At 38.1% G+C, this 22,015-nt stretch overlaps 1 protein-coding gene across 1 annotated transcript in view; it reads left to right on the top strand.

Moving 5' to 3' along the window:
• The window catches only part of LOC116324848 (potassium voltage-gated channel subfamily KQT member 4-like), a 109,966-nt gene that overhangs the window by 80,145 nt on the left and 7,806 nt on the right, over positions 1 to 22,015 (top strand). The window contains exons 3-12 of the mRNA XM_039621365.1: positions 791 to 917; positions 1,467 to 1,642; positions 3,572 to 3,697; positions 5,101 to 5,211; positions 5,368 to 5,463; positions 8,945 to 9,133; positions 9,268 to 9,362; positions 11,270 to 11,296; positions 16,326 to 16,567; positions 17,772 to 17,880. Coding sequence (XP_039477299.1) covers positions 791 to 917; positions 1,467 to 1,642; positions 3,572 to 3,697; positions 5,101 to 5,211; positions 5,368 to 5,463; positions 8,945 to 9,133; positions 9,268 to 9,362; positions 11,270 to 11,296; positions 16,326 to 16,567; positions 17,772 to 17,880 — 1,298 coding nt within the window. The remainder of the gene's footprint in view (positions 1 to 790; positions 918 to 1,466; positions 1,643 to 3,571; positions 3,698 to 5,100; positions 5,212 to 5,367; positions 5,464 to 8,944; positions 9,134 to 9,267; positions 9,363 to 11,269; positions 11,297 to 16,325; positions 16,568 to 17,771; positions 17,881 to 22,015) is intronic.

The following is a 22,015-nucleotide window of genomic DNA, read 5'->3' as shown; positions in this document are numbered from 1 at the left end:
TCAAAACCTCTGGCATTTACAGCAACAGCTCATTTACACCAACACAAAAACTGCACTAGGAGCATCATATCATGGGTTTCCATGGCTGAGCGTCTCCTGTAGCCTTAATGTGGACATGGACCAGTACATTGACCACATTCTCCAAAGTAAAGTTTTTCTTTTCAAAGAATTGTTATAATTGTGACTCATTATCAGCATGAAAACAAATATTTTGGCAGGCTTTAGTCCAGGTGTTACTGTCTACTTTGATGAGTCAAAGTATCTGCAGTAAAACTGTCTTTCTTATTACAGACATCTTTACTGCCAAAGCAAGAAAAGCAGAAGTTTAGCCATTAAGTGTGTTAATGGCCTTGTAACACTGAATTATCACTGTAAGTCTGACTAGTGAATCAGTCTGCATTATGAAAAAAAACCAAGGAACTGGCACACCTTAATGGAAAACAGTCATTAACAATGTTGTAAATTGCAACTTTTCTTTTCCTGCCAGGAGCATCAAATTGTTTCATGTAGTGACTATAAATTACCCTCATTAAAATGCATAAAGGAACAGTGATTATAGTGCAAGTGATGATTTTTTTTATTTTTTTTTACAGATTTACCTTTTTTTGACTTTTTTAAAAAAGTTATTGAAAGAATAACTTTTTAAGTCTATCTTTATGATGCTACGAGGTTCAAGCATGTGAACTATTGTGTGTGCGTCCTGTGAGAGTCTGTGATGATTGTGGTGTTTGACTGTCTTTATGATGCTACAAGGTTCAAGTGTGTGAATTATTGTGTATGGATCCTGCAGGAGTTTGTGATGATTGTAGTGTTTGGCCTGGAGTACATCATCAGGATATGGAGTGCTGGCTGCTGTTGCCGCTATCGAGGCTGGCAGGGACGTCTCCGCTTTGCCAGAAAACCGTTTTGTGTCATAGGTAGGTCTGTGTGAAGATGTTGCTGTGTAACTGTACAATTTATGAATGAAGCCATTCACAACTCCAAACAGTTTAATTGTGTTTGTATAGCGTTCTCTTAATATTTTCCCTGTGATGTTACACTATAATTTCTTATATAAACAGGTTGATAAGTGGGAAGTTATACTATTATTGCAACAATGTTGATAAAAACTTGTCTTTCCTTAGTAACTACAGCTATGGGTAGAACATAAAAACACACATTTTTAAAAGACTGCAGTTCTCAGTTCTTATTTTAGTGTTCAAGCAAGGAAAACGACAATATCTCGGGAAATTCAGTGAGACAAAATACGTATGATATCTTAAAGCTGTAGATAGAGTGACAAACAAAGACTAATATATATAACATGTAAATTAAAGGAAACAAACCACTTCTAGCGAATCAGTAGTTGTTTTAAAGGTGACGGATGACGGGTTGGATGGCTTTAGAAAGTAGGTGAGTCAACCACAGTTCCTGTTACTAATATTGTGAAACCCATGACCTTTAATTTTCCCTCTTTTACTCCCCAGACATCATCGTACTTATCGCCTCAGTTGCTGTGGTTTCAGCTGGTAGCCAGGGTAACATCTTTGCCACATCTGCGCTGCGTAGCCTTCGCTTCCTTCAGATCCTGCGCATGGTGCGCATGGACCGTAGGGGAGGGACCTGGAAACTGCTTGGATCTGTAGTTTACGCACATAGTAAGGTAGGGCTTTTTTTTTTTTTTAACAAAGTCATTTCAGGAGGGTATCTACAACTAAACTTATAGAGAGGTGTTTGGATCTGCGTCTGTTTGTCTAGATTACTAGGTGGCCTGATTTTGTAGGTTTGCTAACGGTGGGTGTTGCTACATTTGCTAACAACCCACCTCTTTTATTATGTATTACAAATCACTGTTGTATGTTAATTAAACTAATATAGTTTAGAACATGTGATTAATTAATTATCTAAATTATTTCAAATATAGAAATAAACCTATGACTGTTACTGCGGCTAAAGTGGAGCTGGCTTTAAACTACTTTGTATCAGACTTACTGGAATTACTGTTTACACAAACCTCAACTTAAAAGCTTGAAAGCATAAAGTAACTTTAGCTGTCAAAGAAGTCTAAAATGTGACTGGACATTTTACTTGCTCGTTCTACTGCTGAGCTGCCTCTTTGGACTGGCCCCAGTACCTACTCCAATAAAGCTGCAGTGTCACCTGCTTAAAAGGGCAGCAGAGCAGTTCGTCAGGGCCACTTTTGATTTAATGTGAGCAGCCTGCCGCCATTTCCGTAAACCTTGTTAGTGCTTACCGGAAAGATTGTACATTGGTCATTCTGCTCTTCTGGTTAACTACAAACACTTGCGGTTCATTCTGAGACTTTGGCTACTTCAGTTTGAGTTACTAAATATGTTTATTTAGTGCTCATCTTCAAAGTGTACCTGGGGACCGGGCCAGCGGTTAGCTTCCTCATCCAAATGTCACACATGTAGACAAACTGTTTGTTTAGACACATTCACTTGTGAATGTTTTTGGTTTTGCTACTGAAACATCTGTAAACTGTGAATATGAGGAGTCTCTTATGTTTGTTTCTTTGTTTATTTCTTCTTTAAAGCAACCATGGGCCCTTGGCTCTCCTCTTTTGTTGTGTTCTCTGTTAACACTGTTACTCATTAAAAGATTAAAATCTTGCCTTTAGCTGTTTCCACTGTTAATGTTACATCCCCTTATCCCTGGAGAGAGCTGGGGTCATTACAATTATAAATAAAAGCTGTGTGGACAGAAAAGGCACAGTTAATTAAAGTACAATTAATCTCACTTTTGTGCTGCACAAAAATTGACATTGTGTAAATATATTCCTCTACTGAATAACAAACTGTATATAACGGACGGGCTTAGCCGCCCAGTCATCGTCCCATTGTTTTGCGGACTAATGGATGATCCTTTTGAAGCTCCAAGTTTGTGTTTTGGTCATTGCTAATAACAAATAACGGTTGAATTTGAAGAATATTTTAGCTAGCAACAAAGTACTTTAATATCAACTTTACTTTGTATGGGACTATCACTTCAAAGCCAACATCCTTCTGTAAGACTTGAAACTTGCAGTGAGATTTTATATCAGCAAACTGAGCTAACTGGAAACTGTCACATTTATTTAAAATAGCATCAATGCAATGTTGTTGAGTTATTATATGGCACCTGACAATCTGTTAGTGCTAGTTTTTAATCACCATTTTCACAGGTACTTTATAAAGTATGCTATTACTGTTCTGTTTGATATATTATATGCCGATGTAATTTCTTTTATTTGCCAGTTGCATGTACTCCTGATATTGTGACCATCCTTCTAGTTTATACATTTATGTTCATATTTATTTTGTGCTGTAGTCACTGTTGGTGCAGTGAACTTTAAATTGACCACATTTTCATTGCAAAATATAGCTGTTTTTTTTTCTCCTTACAATAAACCAAGTTGAAAAGTGGGGGAAAAGATAATGTTACTTAATGACTTATGTGGCGTGGTGAAAATCTCAATAGGGAGCGATTATATTCAAAAGGAAACTATATATATCTTTCACCATGTTTGCAGCACAAGGTTAGAAATCATCTTTATGAAAATATAAAGATCTTTTATCTGTATTTCTTGCAGGAGCTGGTGACTGCCTGGTATATAGGGTTTCTGGTGCTGATCTTCTCCTCCTTCTTGGTCTATCTGGTGGAGAAAGAATTCAACAAGGAGTTTGCCACCTACGCCGATGCTCTGTGGTGGGGCACGGTGAGCACATGGAGATGCACACTAACCTGGCACACGGCATGCTGTAAAACGCAGCCGGTTAAAATGATCTTAGTCCAACTGTAGGGTTTTGAAACTGTTTTGAAAAAGCTTTGGACTGAATAATTGATTTTATTTCAGTTTTCATGGACCAAAATAGTACAAATCTTTTTGTCCAAGCCCCCAATCTCTAAAGCTCTTTGCTAACATTATTAATGAGACAGTCCTGTTTGTGACATCCTAAAGTCTCAGCTAAAATAATCATAACTTAATTGAATGACAGCTGAATCATTTTTATTAACTCTTAAAATGAACTCTTAACTCTTAAAATATTCCAAACCCATCATAATTTTTTCACATCCAAAAAATAAAGAAAACTTTTGCAGCAGTGACATATTTCTTTTCATAGTTTGTCTGTGACCTTAATGACACATCCAACACAAAAACAAGGAAGAATGGTCTTTAAATTCACACTTGGCTGGCTATGCCGCACTGTTTCCTCCTTTGAAAATATGGACACAGACAACACACAAACAAGAAACGGCCCAATCAATAAAGTCAATTTTCTCCTGCGGCCAGGTGCGACTGGCCTATTCAGCTTCTGGGAATGACACACCATGGTCCCACATGCTGCGACCTTGGAGAAGATTCTGTCTGGTGGACACTAAAAGCTGTGGTATTATACTTGCTAAAAGCTCAAGTTTAGATACATTTAATTTTAAGGTGAAAAACAATAGTTGCCAAACAGAGATGTAGAAGCCAGTTTCACAGATTTAGAACCTGCATTTCACACAGCTTTCGGAATGCTGAGGATATTTTCCTTCACACTGGTTAATCTTTTATTCCCTGGTTGGAAAAATATGAACATTTGGGAGATGCACAGCGTGCCATTCAGCAGATGTTGGTGTTCTTTAATTCTGTTTAATAAGTCCATTTGAGAAATGGGTTTGAAAGTCATTAACTCTTGTCTTTACCGGTTATTGAAGATTATAAAAATTATTAATATCACTTATATTTGGAAATTCATTTGAAATTAAGTTTAACAAATGATACTATAGCCATGTCGATAGGAATGTGGTACCTTAAAGGCAAGACGTTTTTGTTAAATGTAATAAAATGATGTGAACTGCTTCTGTGCACTTTTCAGTCTTTGTAAGAATATCAGAAGTAAATCCAAAAAGCAGACAGTACATAAAAGTGCACATCTCAGTCTCTACTTCTACTTGTACACTTTTGCAATACTCTGAATGTGATGCATGCTTTGATGTTTATATCTGTTGTGTATATGAAAGCTTTGAGTCTCTTTTATTTCAGCGTGCAAAAATATAATTTCCTTCATCCTGTGAGTTAAATTGTATAAATAAAAGTTGCTATGATTATTTGAGTAGTGTCCTCTGAACTTTCAGATCACCCTTACAACCATTGGCTACGGTGACAAGACCCCACAGACGTGGACAGGGCGGTTATTATCAGCGTGTTTTGCTCTGCTGGGGATCTCCTTCTTTGCCCTGCCAGCTGTGAGTAAAACATCGTGGCAGAATGACTCATTACACTTTCTGTATTTCTTCAAAATAATCTGTACATATTACACAAATAAGAGCAGGTGCTTTTTTCTCCATGGTGAATTTTCTTCAAGTTTAAACTCAATGTGTGTCTTTGTTTTCTCCACATAGGGCATCCTAGGTTCAGGCTTTGCCCTGAAGGTGCAGGAGCAGCATCGACAAAAGCACTTTGAAAAAAGGAGGAACCCAGCTGCCAGCCTCATCCAGGTAGATACTCAGACATGCAGAGAACAAACACACCTCACCTCGACTGATTTTTTTTTTCCAGTAGAAGCAGCTGAGTGCCAGTGTGAATAGAAAAAAAATGTTTCCCTTTATGTGAAAATGTTCATGGATTTGTGTGTAGTTCACGTCCGTTTTGCCTGTTTTTAAATAAAAGCATGAGTGTGTCCACTCTTTACCCTTTGTTGAAGTGCAGGTGTGCATCACTTCTATTACTGTAAGGGTGTTTCATTAAGAGCGCGCTTAATATGAGTGTGTGTGTGTGCGTGTGTGTATTATGCTCTTCTCGGCCTTGTCAAGGTGTGTAGTTGGTGATGACTAACAGTGTGTGAGACACACTGCCGACTCTCAGGTCCAACTGCAACACACACTGCTGGGATTTATGAGCCGTTTCCATGGCGATCATTCCCTGGGCAGACGCTCCTTCAAACTATCACTTATTGTAATAGACAAGACCAGCTGCATTGCTTGCTAATGAACAATAAATATCTGCTGTGGAGTGTGATCCCTGAAGTGCGCAGCTAAATGTGTGTGTGTCTCTTTTTTGCATGTATTTGTGAGACTGCATGTGTTTGTTTTTGTGTAGGCGTTTGTCTGTTCTGTCTACCTTCTCCTATCTTACAAACTACCTTGCACTACTTTCTGAAATTTTCCGGTCAGTAATGAAATCCAAACTCGAACGTCTGAGTCTCACACTGCTGTTTCGAATGTTGTTCTAATCTGTATCAGTTATGATAATATGATAGTATCAAGTTCGCCAACTGTTAGACACAGCTAGACAAAAACTTCCTCACACTTTAAGTCCAAAACTCTACTGCTGACCCAGTTTTAAAACTACATATTTGGAAGTGGAAATCTGGAAATCTAAATTGTTACCCAAGCTGTCTGTCATAATTTGCATCTGTTTCTTAATGAAGGGGTTTCTATAGTAGCCTGACAAGATCTTTCCCTTTCCGAGGATATCTACAAATGCGGCCAAGAAGTCTTCCATTTTCTTCCCTCATTGTCCCATATCCGCTGTCAGTCGTTTGATGAAGCAACCGAGCGATCATTGTCAAGCTTGTAAAGAACTATCTCATAGTAATGTAAATATGTCAATCAAACTAAACCAAAGGAAATCTAAAGCAGCATACGAACAATGGAAACTAAACTTCACTGTTGGTCTTCACATGCAGCAGTCTGGTCTTAATATCAACCTGATAGCTCAGGGAATGCTGCTGTAATTTCTTTATGTTCTAAATAGAATATATGTACTGTAGGTGCATATCATGTGTTTTAGTGAATAATTAATGGTAACATTAAGATACAATTTCTTAGATCCTTTACCATCTGTTTGACAGCATCTTCCTGATGAAAATAAATGAATAAATAATTAATAGATAGCATTTTGCATCCACTTTATTCTCACTGTATGCGCACACATGGTATGGGTGCTTTTCCCTTCCAAATAAGTAGTCAGATGATATGGGTAAAGTTTTCATAAATATTTATAAGACTAATTCATTAAATCAATCCACTGCTTTGTCTGATCTCCTTGTTATGTATAAATATCTGTTGTTAGCATAGACGAAATCCAGTCGGAGCCCAACTGATCCTTAATAACCCACTAAGTGAACAATTAATCCAGTGTGTGTTGGTCTTGTTCCTCTTTTATTGGCTGTGTATCAAGTATCTGGTCACTGTCTGTTATCTGCCAAGTTCATAACATTTTCCTCAACAGGTAAAAGGAAACTTGGAAGCACCTGTGAAGTGTTAAATATGTGGACGGCGTCATTACTCTGTCTGTCGCTTCACTCCCCTCATCTCACGCAGTTCTCCCTGCTTTTAATCGCTATTTTCTGTGTGTGCACAACAGAATATTACCACTGTCCTCAAGCCTTCGCAGCTGGTCAATTCTAAATTTCAACATCTGTAATAGCCGTTTTGCCAAATAACTTTTCGTGTAATTTTCAGAGCAAAATTGAATCTATAAATGATATTAAAGTGTCCACGTAATAATCAGCAGCCAAAACTGACTAGCATTTGGCAGGTGGTCAGTGTTAATTTTCCATCCTGTCTGTGTGAAGTGTTTATATTTGGGTTTTCCAAGTCATGTCTCAAATCTTGTAACCATACCTGGCAAGTTTGACGAGGCTGTAAAGTAAATTATGGTTGACGATGTAAAGAAAGCAACCTTTAAAAGATAGGTGGCAGACAGCTTGTGGCCTCATCAGTTATTACTTTCGAATTAGGTTCACTGTTAATCTGACATAGAAGACTGTATGACCGGCTCAGTTAAATAAGATGATCTATAAGGAGTACTTTGTGTCCATCACTGGCTGTATGACAAAGACCCTAAACACACTGATGTCTCATTCTGCCCCACTGTTACAACTTGCTGATAACTTTACCAGCAAACACGTGATTTCCATAGATGAATTCAAGCATTCCATCGCATTTAATATTCCTCCTGCACTGAATTTAGAAGGTGTCCTAATCTTTTAGTTTAGCCTAAATGCCAAGAAGCCATTTAATTTCTGATGTGCAATCACCATAGCGACAGAGAGCAATTAAGTCCATGCACAGCTAAAAGGAAAACAATTCACGGCTCTCCACACTCTTTGTATTAGGTGGCTGTGCCTCCTTGTCACTTCCATCTGCCAGCAATAAATGCTGATAAATGCCTAAGAGCAGATGTTTGTGTGGATGTATTACGACAGGCTAAAGAAACCCAAATGTTTTTTAAAAGCTGCTGAAATTAAAAAAATAAATACAGGAATGACTGAACTTTTTATAAAGACAACATTAAAAGGAAAAATAGGAAAACTGAGAGTCAACATGCTTATGTAGGTAGAAGGCACATTTCTCACTGATAGGTCAAATACAATCTGGTATATTCCTCCAAGGTAGGCCTCCAAGATTCTTTCTGTAAGAAATTTTTAATTTTATTATATTTCTTATAGCCAACTAGCATTAGATTTCCTACAGCTAATAGCCATATGGTGCTAAAATAATCGCTGGACATTGTAAAATCCAGCAAACCTGTTGCCGTTTGTTAGCACTTCAGCCCATGTTTGCATTTTATTACAGATATGTTTTAGACATATATAACAGATTGCACTCTGTCTCTGTAGTTTAGCATTGCTTTGACATAAGTTTAAAAACTCCTTGCCTAAGTAGAAGTTAATATGGGATCAAATTAGAACACTGGTTTCACACTTTTGTTCATATTTAGAAACTATGTCAAATTAACTAAGTGACTGTAAATGACACAATCCACTCGTCATATCTGTACTGACAACCTCCAAAATAGCTGCCAGGTGGTTACAGACTTTTAAACTGGAAGTTACGTTTTCACCTAAACCTCAGTCTATTTTTCCTCACCAAGTTTGTGTCATTGCCTTTCTGTGTCATTTATGTGTGTTCGTGCGTGTGCACATGTGAATGTGTTTGTGTCTTGTCCATCTCTGCTCCCTCCCCCACCCAGGCAGCTTGGCGTATGTACTCCACCGACGGTGCTCGTCCCTACCTCAGAGCCACCTGGCACCACTACCAAAGCGCTCTCCCCCCCCTCAGGCATGTATCCCCTCCACCAGCACCACCACCATCACTGCCCCACCTCCCTTCAACATCCCCCAACCGCACCGCATCAACACTCCCCCCAAAAACTAATCAGGTTTTTCTTTTTCCCTCCTCACTTTTCTTCTCTCACTTCCTACCCAAACTATATGATCCTCCCTCACCCCTTTTTTGCTCCGTTTATTGTTCGATTTATCATTACTTTATTTATCCTGTTGACTCTGCACGTAGTGTGTCTGGCGTAGTTATGCTGCTGATGAGAACTCGGTTTCCATTGCTACCTGGAAGCCTCATTTGAAGGCGTTGCATACCTGCAGCCCCGCCAAGTAGGTAACAACTTACAGACTTACAATCATGGCCTCTGCTGCTCAGCCCTCCTTCTCATCTTTTCCTCCTCACCTGGTGTGTGTTCACCTCCTCTGGTGTAACCTCGGCTGCTGTTTCATTGCATAACTCATTGTTATGAATCATTGTAACATTCTTTTTTCATAAGCATACCAAACTCTGGAATGTTTTGCTGATGGCATAACTTTCACCATCCTCAGATTCACACATAAGATTTGTCAAATCTTATGTGTGCAACATATATGGTTGCTGATGTGTTTTATTAACAATTTATCTGATGATTGTGTACATTTTGTAAATATTTAGTGCTGAAAATGCCTGCCAGACAGGTTAAAAGAAAATGCAGGCAAAGGTCATTTCAACATTAAAAAGAAAGAAAGTACTTTTTAAAATTTTTAGACTGTAGCACAAATTTAAAAATATTAATATTCGGCATTATGAGATGCCATTAATTCAAATTCTAGCTGACTTGATGTTTAATGAAACCCCGAATTCAGCCTGGGTAAAATTAACACATTACTTTCAGCAAAGTCAGACAGAATTATTAAGCTGGCATGGATATGAGGGAGTTTTGCGATGTACTAATATTTGTTTTGTCCTGCATTTTTGAAGCTGTGCCATTATACAAGCAGTCTTGTGAAAAAAAGGTTCCACACGACTGTATGCAATCCTGTTAAAAAAGAAGTACACCCCATGATTCAGAGAACCACCTTCAGAAACAGTAGCTTAAGTTAATCATTTTCTATTCACTGCCTCTTACATGTTTTTCAGAATTTTTCAGTTTGGTGAGGTTTGTGGGCATTTGTTTATAAATCCTTGAGGTGACAATTGTTGGGATTTGGCGCTGTGTGAATTGAATTGAATCATTCATTCACGTTGAAGTGTGGACTTTGACTACAACACCTTGATTGTTTTCTTTTTCATAGATTTACTTTGTGCTTGGCATCATTGCACTGGCGCATGACCCAGTTTAGGGTAAACTTTATCTGTCAGACAGATATCCTCACGTTTCACTCAAGAATACTTTGGTATACCTTATGGTCAACTCAATGACTGCAAGTTGCCAAGGTCACTATCATGTTTGACAGTTGGTATGAGGTATTTGTGCTGATATGCTGTTTGATTACTGCAAACATGGCACTGCGCATTATGGCCAAACATCTCCACTTTAGCCTTGTCTTTCCAAAGACATTGTTTCAGTCTTTTGGTTTGTTAAGCTGCAGCTTTGTAAAGCTAAACCATGGTGTTGTGATAATTTCAGAGAGAAGAGGCTTTCTTCTGGCAACACTTTAAATAAGCCATAGATTTTTAGCCATTTTTTGTAACTTAACATGCTTACTGAGGCCTGTAGAGTTTGACATGTAGCTCTTTTTTGTGCGTATTTTTGCTGATCATTGCAGGGTCTAACTCTGGGCTGAATTTGCTTTGACATCTACTCTGCATTTTGTTAACACACAGCTGAATGATCCAGATCAGGAAACTGCCAAAATTCTTCTTTTATAGAGGTGGTCACACTTACTGATGATCAGTTAGTCCCGTGCATTTGATCAGCAGCACCTGGCTGCTACTTATCCTCTTAGTTCCTGTAGAAGCAGTGAGGATGTACTTTGTTTTTTCACAGGACTGCATAGAGTCCTAAAACAACATGACTGTACTTTTCTGATTTCCGTGTCTATCCTTTACCTAACATTTTGCCTGATGGTGCATGGCTGCTTGCATGTGATGAAAGTAATTAAACCCATTGAACTAAAATTTATTTCCTTTTGCCTCCTTTTGGCTTGATGCTTCCCATATCCATTAATGGCAACATCTTTACAATCCTCATTTAATCTGCTGGGTTACTGATTTCTCTCCCTTTTTCTCCTCTTTTCCCCACTAACCCTTAAAGGAAAGAGCAGGGCGAGGCTACTTACAGGTTTGTATGACTCTCAGCTCATACTGACAAAGACACAAACACGTAACTTAACATGTGATACAATTATTCGATTATTTAAACGATTGTTTAATGACTTACACATTTTATCCGGATTGGCTGGTTGTTTACTCCAGTTTTAGTTCATTTATCATTTGATTGTGTTTACAAATAAGAAATGGATGTTTTTTTGTTTAGTGACATTTATTGCAGATTGCAGCTGACATCAAAGGGCAGAGACAAAAGGCTCAGTTTCTTGGTTTCTTTATTGATTTATGGAATGACTGAACCCTTATTTGCCCTTGCATTACTTAACAGAATCTAGCCATAGTTTTGATTTGACATATGCTAAATGTACAATATATTTCCCAGATGAATTGGAGAGGAGAAAAAAGGTTCAAAAAGAGAGAGGCTGTGTTGCAGTGTTATGATACAACATAAAAAGGGTAATGAGCAACAGTGGACAGTTAATGATTATCAAGGCTAATTTGTTCTGATAAAAGAAAACCAGTTGTGCAGGGTCACCCTTTACTTATTTTCACTGTTAGGACATTCTGCTAATATATTGCAGTTCATTGATTTGAACTAAAACAGTGACATAATTAGGAGGTCACAAATGAGACTAACACTCATCCCAACAACAGACACTGAAATTCCTCAGGACCCAGGCGATATACTTAGCAAATCTGAAATAGACTGAATGACAGGTTCGAAACACACACACACACACACACAATCTTGTTTTCATTTCTTAGTGGGGACATCTTATTGCCATAATGCTTTCCCTACCTGCATACCCTAACCATCAGAAATGAATGCCTAACTCTAACCTAAACCTAACCATAACCTAATTATAACCCTAACACTAGAATCACATTTTGAGTCTCAAAAATGCCTTCAAACTCGTGAGGACGTGCATTTTGTCCCCATAAGGGACTGTTGGTCCCCACAAGTGTAGTAGTATTCAATTTTTGGTCCCCATAAAGATATGTAAACATGGTACACACACACACACACACAGACACACACACACCACACAGACACAGACATGCAGGCACACATATAGTGCAGAGACTGTGCAGAATTTAAAAGTCAGGTAGACAGACGTGCGGTGATGGAGACAATTATGCTTATTTTTTAATTATGAGCAATTACTCAGCAAATAAGTGCTACTTTCAAACAATCTTGTGAAATGACAGCATGCTTTTTATTTCATTTTTTTTACCTCAATTTTCTATCTCAGTTCATAAACAGTGATGGTGTTTGTCTTTGCCGTGTGTCTAAGTGCATGCGTGTGTGTGTTTGTGTGCATATGAACGCACACACTCCTTCAAACACAGGAGCCTGTACCATGTCTGTACCATGACGCACATTTTCCATTGGGATTGTATTTATATAACTCATCAAACACAAGTCTAGAAGAGACAGACCAAAGTTGAAAAAGAGGGAGGAGAGGGGAGATAGAGGATTTCAGAGAGGGGAAAAAGACAGAAAGATTTGTGAGTTTAATTATGCTAGTATAGTTTTTACAGTGCAGCACTTCTTTGGCAACATTTGGGGACCTTATGTTGAGACAGCAGCTTTTTAAAGCATTTAAACTTAAAACACCACCACACATACGTATATAAAAAAACACAGTTTACACTCTCAGTCAAACACACAAGCAAATGTGCTTCTCATCCTTAAACAAAATAGCATTTAATTAGGCTTTGTTGCTTTCACAACAACATTAATTCCCCAGAAATCCTTCTGTTTAAAAGACTGTGTTTAATTAGGTTTTCCTTTCTTAGAAACTTTTGTTGCAGCCAAGTCCAATTTACACTCGTTTAATCATAATTATGCACACTTTTATGACACTACTTCTCTTCTAAATGTTCTCCTCCACCAAGGGAACTCATAACACTCTCTGTTATTAGTGGTTTTACAGACTGCCAACTGTGGCTGTTTGGCGGCGGTAGGTGCCGTGGTAAACGGCTGGTGGTTTTTGTTTAAGCAGACTTGTAAACACCAGCAGTAGTAAACATTAGGCGCACCACAAAGTGCTACAGCGGACATCATGCTGAGCGTAAGTGTGCTGGATATTGGCAGTGAAAAGAAACATGAAATAAAGATTAACGGGGGTTTAATCGTTAGGTTATGTGTATAGACAGGTGTGTATGAGTGTACCTCCGTGTGCAGTGAAGTGTAACTCAATCCCACTGATAGTAGTAGGTAGACTTCCAAAGATTTCTTCTTTTTTCTAACATTTCCTTTGACTATTTTTAACCTGAGAACTATTTATCATCATTTAAGTGTGAAATTATATCTCTAGCCGACTCACCTCCTTCCTGATGAGAAAACATTTTTTTACAATGACACTCTTCATGTGAAAATATTTATTTATTCAACAACACTGTTGAAAAACCAGCATTCACTTCAAACTGGGCCAAACAAACTGGCGAGCATGGCAGCTTTTAATTTACAGTTTTAGACAAGGGAGGAGAGAAGACAGTACATATGAATTTCGTTTGCTTGTATTGGATGCAGTATTTGCACATAGATTCAGTTGGACATACTTTGTACTAATAAACTGCCAGTTTAAATTCTGATAAATGTCCAGTCTGACTCCAGCTCTGCAGCTCAGGGATCCAACAACAATGGCACCGACAGGAAATTTGTTGAATTTGTACTGTAAATATGTTTGTCTTCCCAAACTGAGGGAAAACTGAGTTCAGGTGGTTATACCCATACCCATCCCTCTTTGAATTATCTCCCCTTCCCCTGTGTTTGCTGTGCATCAATATTGACTGTAGAGAATTTCTCCACTGTGAGCTGAAATCTGCTCCAGTTTTAATATCCTCCCTTATTTATCCCTTTCTTCTCCATCCCTCTCCCTCCATTCCATTCACCTGTCCCCTGTGCGCTCTAGTAAGGGTCTAAGTAATGGAAGACTCTTCAGAAGGTATTCTCGGAAATATAGGAGGTACCTACAGTACTACCCAGCATCCTCTCTGCCCTGCCCTTAGCCCTTAGAGTAACTTGTGAGAATGAATGACTAATGGCATGGAGGAGAACAAAGAAAACCCCACTTAACTGCCTTCTTACAGTGCTTCCTTACCAGGTTATTTTTTATCCCATAAAGGAATTTGTCTCTTTGACTATTGCTGCCTGCTGCCTGTCGATCCCAAATAAGTCTTTGTTACTGCATTACAAATTAAAGGGAATTCCTAAAGTCATTGTAGAAGTAGACTTTGTTTTACAAGGTACTATTTTCAAAAGCAATACCAATTAATTTTTTTTCCTTAATAGGATTAAGGAAAAATTTGCAGCAGTAAACAAATTGCATGTTGAAACCCCTTTCATTCTAAAAGGATTCAATAAACTGACATTATGGCATGCTGCTTGTCACGACTCTTTCCTAATTTGAGTTAATTTAATTGCAAATTATGGGTATTATACTAGTTTCTCAGGGAGACACTTTAATAAAATAAGGAAATCATGGATCTGGGCTTGTTGTCCTAAATTATCCCTCAACAGCATATATGTAGCTCTTCTATATTTACTGCATGTTAACGTAACTGTTACATTACTGCTGTACCTCCCATTTAAATCATTATGCCAATCAATGTTGGAAACTATGATAACACAAAAAAGATCTATTTCTCTACAACTATTTGTCTCGGTCCACAATATTGGATTTTTATTTCTGTTTATTAATAACAGTACGTGTACAACATCGCACCGTTACTGTATTGCTCAGTGATAATTTATAGTTTTAGCTTGTGCATTGCAGCACTGAATTGTGTTGCTACACAAGTAAGAGAAAGGAATAGAAATATTGAACAGGTCTGCAAGTTTCAAGAAACAATGGTAGATGGGTAAATTGATCACTGAATCTCAGGTGAGATACTGTGGTCTAAACAAAAAGATGATTTTTTTGGCATGGAAATTGTGCTGGAGCTTTGCATCTCTCTCATCGATCTGCTGCATTGCATGCTGATCAATTTGCCCAAGCAACATACTGTAATAGTTTGCTGCAGTGCATCTCATTGATTTTGAACTTTCTGCATACCCAGCAGCCCCTTAAAGGTTTCCAAAGATGTGAACATTATGTCATAAATTTCATTTTTCTTTGTCATTTTTAAATGTTTGTGATATTATTAGGTATTTATTTAACCTGACAAAAATTGGGGTGATAGAGGAAGACCAAGTTTGTTTGATTTAATAGAAATAAAAGTGAATATGTGATCATAAATAACTACATTAAGCAGAAGTAATGATTTACCTTTTGATACTGGTTTAATTAGACTTACCTGCGACTATTAATTACCATGCTGGAAGTGATTTGGCAACAACATTCATCTTGGAAATGTTGTTCTTTTTGCAAGGAAAGAAAAAACAATCAAAATTAAGATTTTGTCAAAAAACGTAAAATATCAAGCACCAACTAGAACTTTTAGATGCTTTTTCTCAATAATGGTGTCATTTGTTTAATGTAGATTAAAAATGAACGTGGTGATGATGGTAATGTTACTATGCTTCAGCTGCGAATGACGATTACAACACCTCAGGATCACTGAGGGTTTGTTTTTGGTGGCTTGGTAGGCAGTCTGGCACTGTTCTGGTGTTTTGGGCATGTCAGTTGGATGGATGATGTTTGGTCTAAAGGAAAAGACAGAACAGTGCCCTTTGTCTTCGCTGTGAACTCTTCTCACTCTCTGAGGGGAAATAGGTGTTGACAGCATCCCCTTTTTGTCTCTCTCCTTGTGTCTCTCTCTGAACCCCAATCTGTGTCACACACAAGCTCTTTCTCTGTCACTGCAATCCTTAACTCACATTCTTCACTTTTCTTCACTTTTTCCTCTCTATATCTGATCATTCTTTCTATCCCTCCTACTCCCCCCGTGTCTTTTCTCTCTCACATCTTTCCTACTTTACTACTATCTTACCTCTTTTCTTTCTACTGGTATGAATGTTTCTCACCATATCCTCTGTCATCTTCTCTGCTCCTCTTCTATTTTCTCTCTCTCTTGTCTTCCCTCCCTCCATGCAGTCAGAAGTTGAGCTTTAAAGAACGGGTCCGCATGGCGAGCCCTCGTGGTCAGAGTATGAAGAGCCGGCAGACGTCCATGAATGACCGCCAACGCTGTTCCCCTGGCAACGAGATGGTGGGCAGCACAGAACTGATGGGTGGCAGCCCTGCCAAAGTGCAGAAGAGCTGGAGCTTCAATGATCGGACCCGGTTTAGGCCGTCTCTGAGGTTGAAGAGCCAGCCTCGTACAGCTGTCCCAGATGGTGAGCTTGTAATGTTACTGTAACCAACCACACCAACATCTGACAAACGACACTTTCAGAGAAATATGGAAGAAATATGGAAGTATATGTAAAATGCCCTGTGGAGTTACACCTTTGAAGCTTTCATCAACTTAAATATAACCAAAAAAAGTCAAATAAAATAAATTCAACAGTTTTGTAGCACGTGTGAAAACCGAGTTATTTCACCCCTAAATTTGTGAAGTAGTTTGAGATATGTTTTGGATCACTGCCCCGCCTCCTTTTAGGTTCAGTCTTTTGACTGACTGCGTGACATTTACACTCAGACTATATGATTAGAACAGATTTAGTGGAATCCATTCTTCCCTGTATCTATGCCATCTCTCCTGTGCCAAGGTTGTTCATTTCCTCAAACAAACCTTTTACCCTGTGGGTAATTATAGTTTGGTAAAATGTGGTTGAGGAAATCCATTACATTACATTAACCATCATATCAAAATTACCTTCACGCTGTTTCTTCATTGTTAATATAGCTGATTATTTGTTATGCTATGTCCAGTTTAATTTGTTGTCATTTTTTTGCCAATTTTATGTTGCCAACTTTGTGGCAACCGTTTAGGATGGTCCCTTCCTGTTCCAACAAGCAGAGCAAAGCAAAGTCCATAAAGACATGGATGAGTGAGTCTAGTGTGGAAGAACTCGGCTGGCCTGTACAGAGTCCTGACCACAGCCTGCCAAAATAACGTTGAGTTGAATTATAAAAGAGGCCGCAAGACATGCCTTCTTGTCTACTCACCTCTACTACCAGGCTGAGGGGTACCAATGATGAAAGAGATGAAAATGCTGACTGTTAATAACACCTCAGGTTCCCATATTTTCCTCTTTCACTGTTTTGACCTGATTTTATAATATTATCCTGTCTCTTCCTGTCCACATCTCCCACTCTCATTATTATCGGTAGTATCAAGGATATACACCCTCCCCTCCCATCTTTTATAGCAGAGGTGGAAAAATCTGTCCGTTCCTATGTTCCTGTCCTAAATATCCCAAGCAAAATATAAATTTTCACCTCCTAAAAGTCAAAATAGTATCAGTCGGAAACATTCTCACAGACTCTTTTCTCTTCCAGAATGCAGAAAGTTGCAAAAGGTTTTTGAGTTTTAAGACTGCAAATGATTTCAGCAGAGCAATATTTATTGATGACTCAGAACTCTGTTTCTTTCAGTGGACACAGGCATGACCACAGAGGAATCCTTTGATGAGCGAGGGTGCCACTGCGATGTTACTGTGGAGGATCTATCAGCACCTCTCAAGGCTGTCATCAGAGCTGTCAGGTGAGGTCCTGCTCCAAATAAACTTTATGAGTGCCTTATGATGTAATCAAAATCATCCCCAAATCACCAAACTGCTTGAAGTCTTTGGGCGAGCGATTCACTTTTGAAGAATTTACCAGCAAAAATACATTCAGATGCTAATATCCAGTCACACTCAAGAAGATTTTATTGAATTTTGTTACAATGTCGAAAATATGGAGTACTATTACGAAAATAACACAGAAACGGAGGTCATTTCTGCAGTTTGCTTTCCAAAATCGTGCTTTTATCCATTATCCTCTTCACTCACATTAGGTGCCAAAACTCAGTCACGTCTCACTTTTCACAGCTTTTGCTTTCATTTGTTGTTCAACACTTTAGATATATAATTGCCTTTTAGAGAACTGTATGGCAAGATTGATGAAATAAATGACATATTTTGGTAAATATGAAGATGATAACTCCCGAGTTCTACCCACTTGTTGTCTAGTTAAAAAATGGCAACAAAATTAAAATTTCAAATTTAGGCCTTTGAAAAGCAGTGCACAAACCATCTGTGGTGTCAGGTGGGCTACATTTATCTTCTCTCTATCATATACTCTTAACACTAAAACTACCACTCCTATTTCTAAGCTCTAGTTCAAAGCAGCAATAATGGAAACATCATTTTTGGGGGGGTGGGGAGTTTGTAATGATGTTGCATGTCACAAATTTGCATCCCTAGGTATAATATAACTCCATTTTGTGAGATGTCTTTGTGTCTCTGCAGTATGCACGAATCTTGATGTGTTAGAATCAGCTGTGTCAGTGTCACCAGAGATAATGGTCCTTACAAAGTCAGGATTAGGAGGCTGGAGCAGTGACAGCTGCATAAATCGCATGTTTGTAAGGAAAGAGGATCTCACAGATTTAATTTTGGGACCTTCGTGCTTTGCGCTTTAGCTTTTTTTTACATGTTACTTTCACTGTCACCTGTTGGTTAGGCTTAGGCACTGAAAACTAAATTTAGTAAAAGATTGGGGTTTGGTTTAAAATATGCTCCTGGCAAACCTGCTGATGAGTTGGGAGTGACCGCCCCATCTCACTAATGCCATAAGAGCACAACCCACCAAAAGGACACCTTCTGACTTAATGAGCCACGTCAGCAGCTTTTAACAAAACAGCCTTAATTGATGCCTTGGGGATGAGAACGGTCTGAACCAATTCAACAAAACCATGAAACTCTGTTTAGTCTAATATATGCACTTTAAAGAGCAGCCAACAGACAAATAGCCAGCTAAATTACAGGCTGCAATATATTATACCAGTGGTTCTTAAACTGTGGGGTGTAGAGCCTTTGGTTGGTTGCAGAGCCTCTGCAGGTGGGGAACAGAAAACCAGGTGAAAAATATGAAGTCAAATATAAGTGAAGAGAAAATGCAATTTAGAATTGCCAGTTAACTTAACAAGCAGAGAAGCTGAGGGAAGCTAGGGTAGCTGGAGAGAAGCAGTGCAGGTACAAGGACAACATGCAAAGATCTAACCCTGTGCCAAATGATTCTGAAGCACTAGAAAATAAATCAGAAAGTCTAAACCTAACAGAAATATTTGATTAAATTACGAATAGAGCAGAACGCTGAAACTCTTCATATACTACCACATGCACTTCAAAGACCCGCCAGCAGACCAACAGTCAACTAATTAATAGACTTCAGGATATTATACCAGTAGTTCTCAGAAGTAGGCATAGGAAAAAATCAAGTTCAAATTGAATGTTAAGCAATTTCAGGGAAAATCAACTAGTGGGGATTTGGTGACGCTATTTGGCTGACCCTTATTTAAGCTGTATTTTTTTATTTTTTTGCTGTTGATGAAAAAGTGGCAAATGAGCTCTTTTTGGCTTCTGAAGCAAGACATGCCAGAAAATGTTCCTGCAGTTTCTTGCACAGAAGCACCAAGTTTCCAAAGTCTACACTTGGTGTGTAACAAGCTGCTGGTGCTGAAACTGTAACGTAATAATAACTAAAATTAAAGAGGATGATGTTATTAGTACTTTTCTTTGCTAAATGTTAAATTGTGCTAATTTTAACAATTATGCAAGTGAGAATATTTTCCAAAATGCTAAATTAGTCCTTTTAATCAGACTAACTAAAGTGTTTGTATTAATAGTAAAACCCATTATTTATAATTGGTTATAAAGGATGATGGTTTATTGAAATGAAGTTTGAGATTAGCCTTTATCAGAAATCCGACTGAATTGTTGAGTAGATTTATTGTCTACTTTTACATATATTTCCTGCATGTTTTAACTAATAATACTCTTATTGATCACATATTTATTTTTTATCTTAGTTCTTTTACCTCTCCTGTGCTCTCTAAAGTCAAGAGTTTCTTCCCAATCAACTGGTAATGTGACGGCACTGACCCGTATTTATGACCGCTATAGTGCATGAATGAATGTGTGTAGATGTGTTCTAGCGGAGCCTGCTCTCTTACACTGGCACCGGCACCCCGTGAACAAGTGTTTATCCTACTGGCACCAGATGACTCTCTCACTCCACCACTTCTTCTCACCTTTTTTCATTGTGCAAATGTCTAATTTCATATATGAATGAAGTATTTTTTTTAAATGGCCTACTTAGCTGTAGTTTCTATATTTTTCTGTAGTTTACTAAGAATCAAAATTTTGCTGCCCCAGTTTTATAGATCATAAATTTGATTGTTTCCATATAAAAAAAGATATCAAATTAAGAAACAGATTCACTGTATTCTTGTTGACCAGGTAAAACTTGATAAATTCAGCATTTAAAAACCATTAAAACAATGTACATTTATCAGCTTTTTAAGGCAGTGGTTCAATAATGGTTCAGTAATAAAAAGACAATGAATCATGTGTGAAAACCTGAAACCCCTGGCATATCCTTAATAGAAGCTATGAATTATTGATACAAGATAAAAAGCCAAGTTATGATTTTCAGTTTTCCATCTTCAAATAGTTGTTGCCACTGCTAGTATCCCTGCATTTTATTCCATACTTTTTTTTGTTTTCTTCTGTTCAGTTGTCATTTTTATATAGAATTATGGAAAAATAAGCACATGTACTGAATATAAATGATTAAAGGGGTTGTAAGTAATAGAACCTCACATTTGTTTCTCCAGGCATTTGCTATAAGTTTGTTTACACTGGCTCTTTATGCATTTCTGAGGTATCTTACAATTGATCTTAAACTCAATTGTATTCTTTCTATGTCAGATTTTTCTCCCAGCCCATTTCAGTTAGAACGTTCTGTATAGTTTCCCATTTGCCAGATTTTATCATTGTAGCCTAATGGAGAGTAGTCAGTTATGTAACAGTTTGAGTGGAATCTTTTTGTAATCCACTCTTTAGGCGAATGAAATCAGTCTATCAACCTTTTGATAGTTCAGTAACAGTATCCACTCAATCATTCTTTTGTCTGATCTGGATTATTGTCAGGTTTAGGGGTTTACATGCAAAGACTTTATATCGTCCTTTTGTATAATGAAGCTTATTAAACCCCTCTATCACCATCGTCATCTCTTTCTTCATAGATCTACATACAGTTGCACAGATAAACCCACAAATGCCCACAAATCTACGAGCTATGCTGCTGCCACCTAACCCTGGCTGGTCTGCACACTCAGCAGGCCATTCTCCATGGGCAGCCAGATCCCAGGGTTTTCCCAGGGTGTCGGGTTGAGGGCTGGAGACCCCCTCCTCTGTCAGGGCTGTTATTACACAGGGTCATCTGTCACTGCTGCTTCCATTTAGGCAGTGAGAAAAATAGGCAGTGGGAAACTACCAGAAACCACTGGGGACTCTAAATGAACCAAGAGGCATATATCTCCTTACCTGGATCAATATTATTACTCAGCAGTGGCTCTGTTCACCAAATAAAAGGAGAAAGAAAATTACACTCAGGTTTCACAAATTCACCATTACGCACTGGTTTTCCATCAGATACTCCAGAAAGTATTTGAAATTTTGTGTTATCTTTGTTACACTCCAAAAAGAAAAGATCAACAGTGAAGCACGACAAGAACCTCCCTGTAGGTTTTCTCAAACTCACTGCTGTCATCTAATGGTGGTGTTCAGTAATTACACCCTAGATTTCACTTAAATTTAGCATTGCTTATTTCCTCTGACTCCCAGCAATCA

This window comes from Oreochromis aureus, linkage group 13 (genome assembly GCF_013358895.1).
Source record: "Oreochromis aureus strain Israel breed Guangdong linkage group 13, ZZ_aureus, whole genome shotgun sequence".
Taxonomy (NCBI): domain Eukaryota; kingdom Metazoa; phylum Chordata; class Actinopteri; order Cichliformes; family Cichlidae; genus Oreochromis; species Oreochromis aureus.
This window is presented reverse-complemented; position numbering and strand designations above follow the sequence as displayed.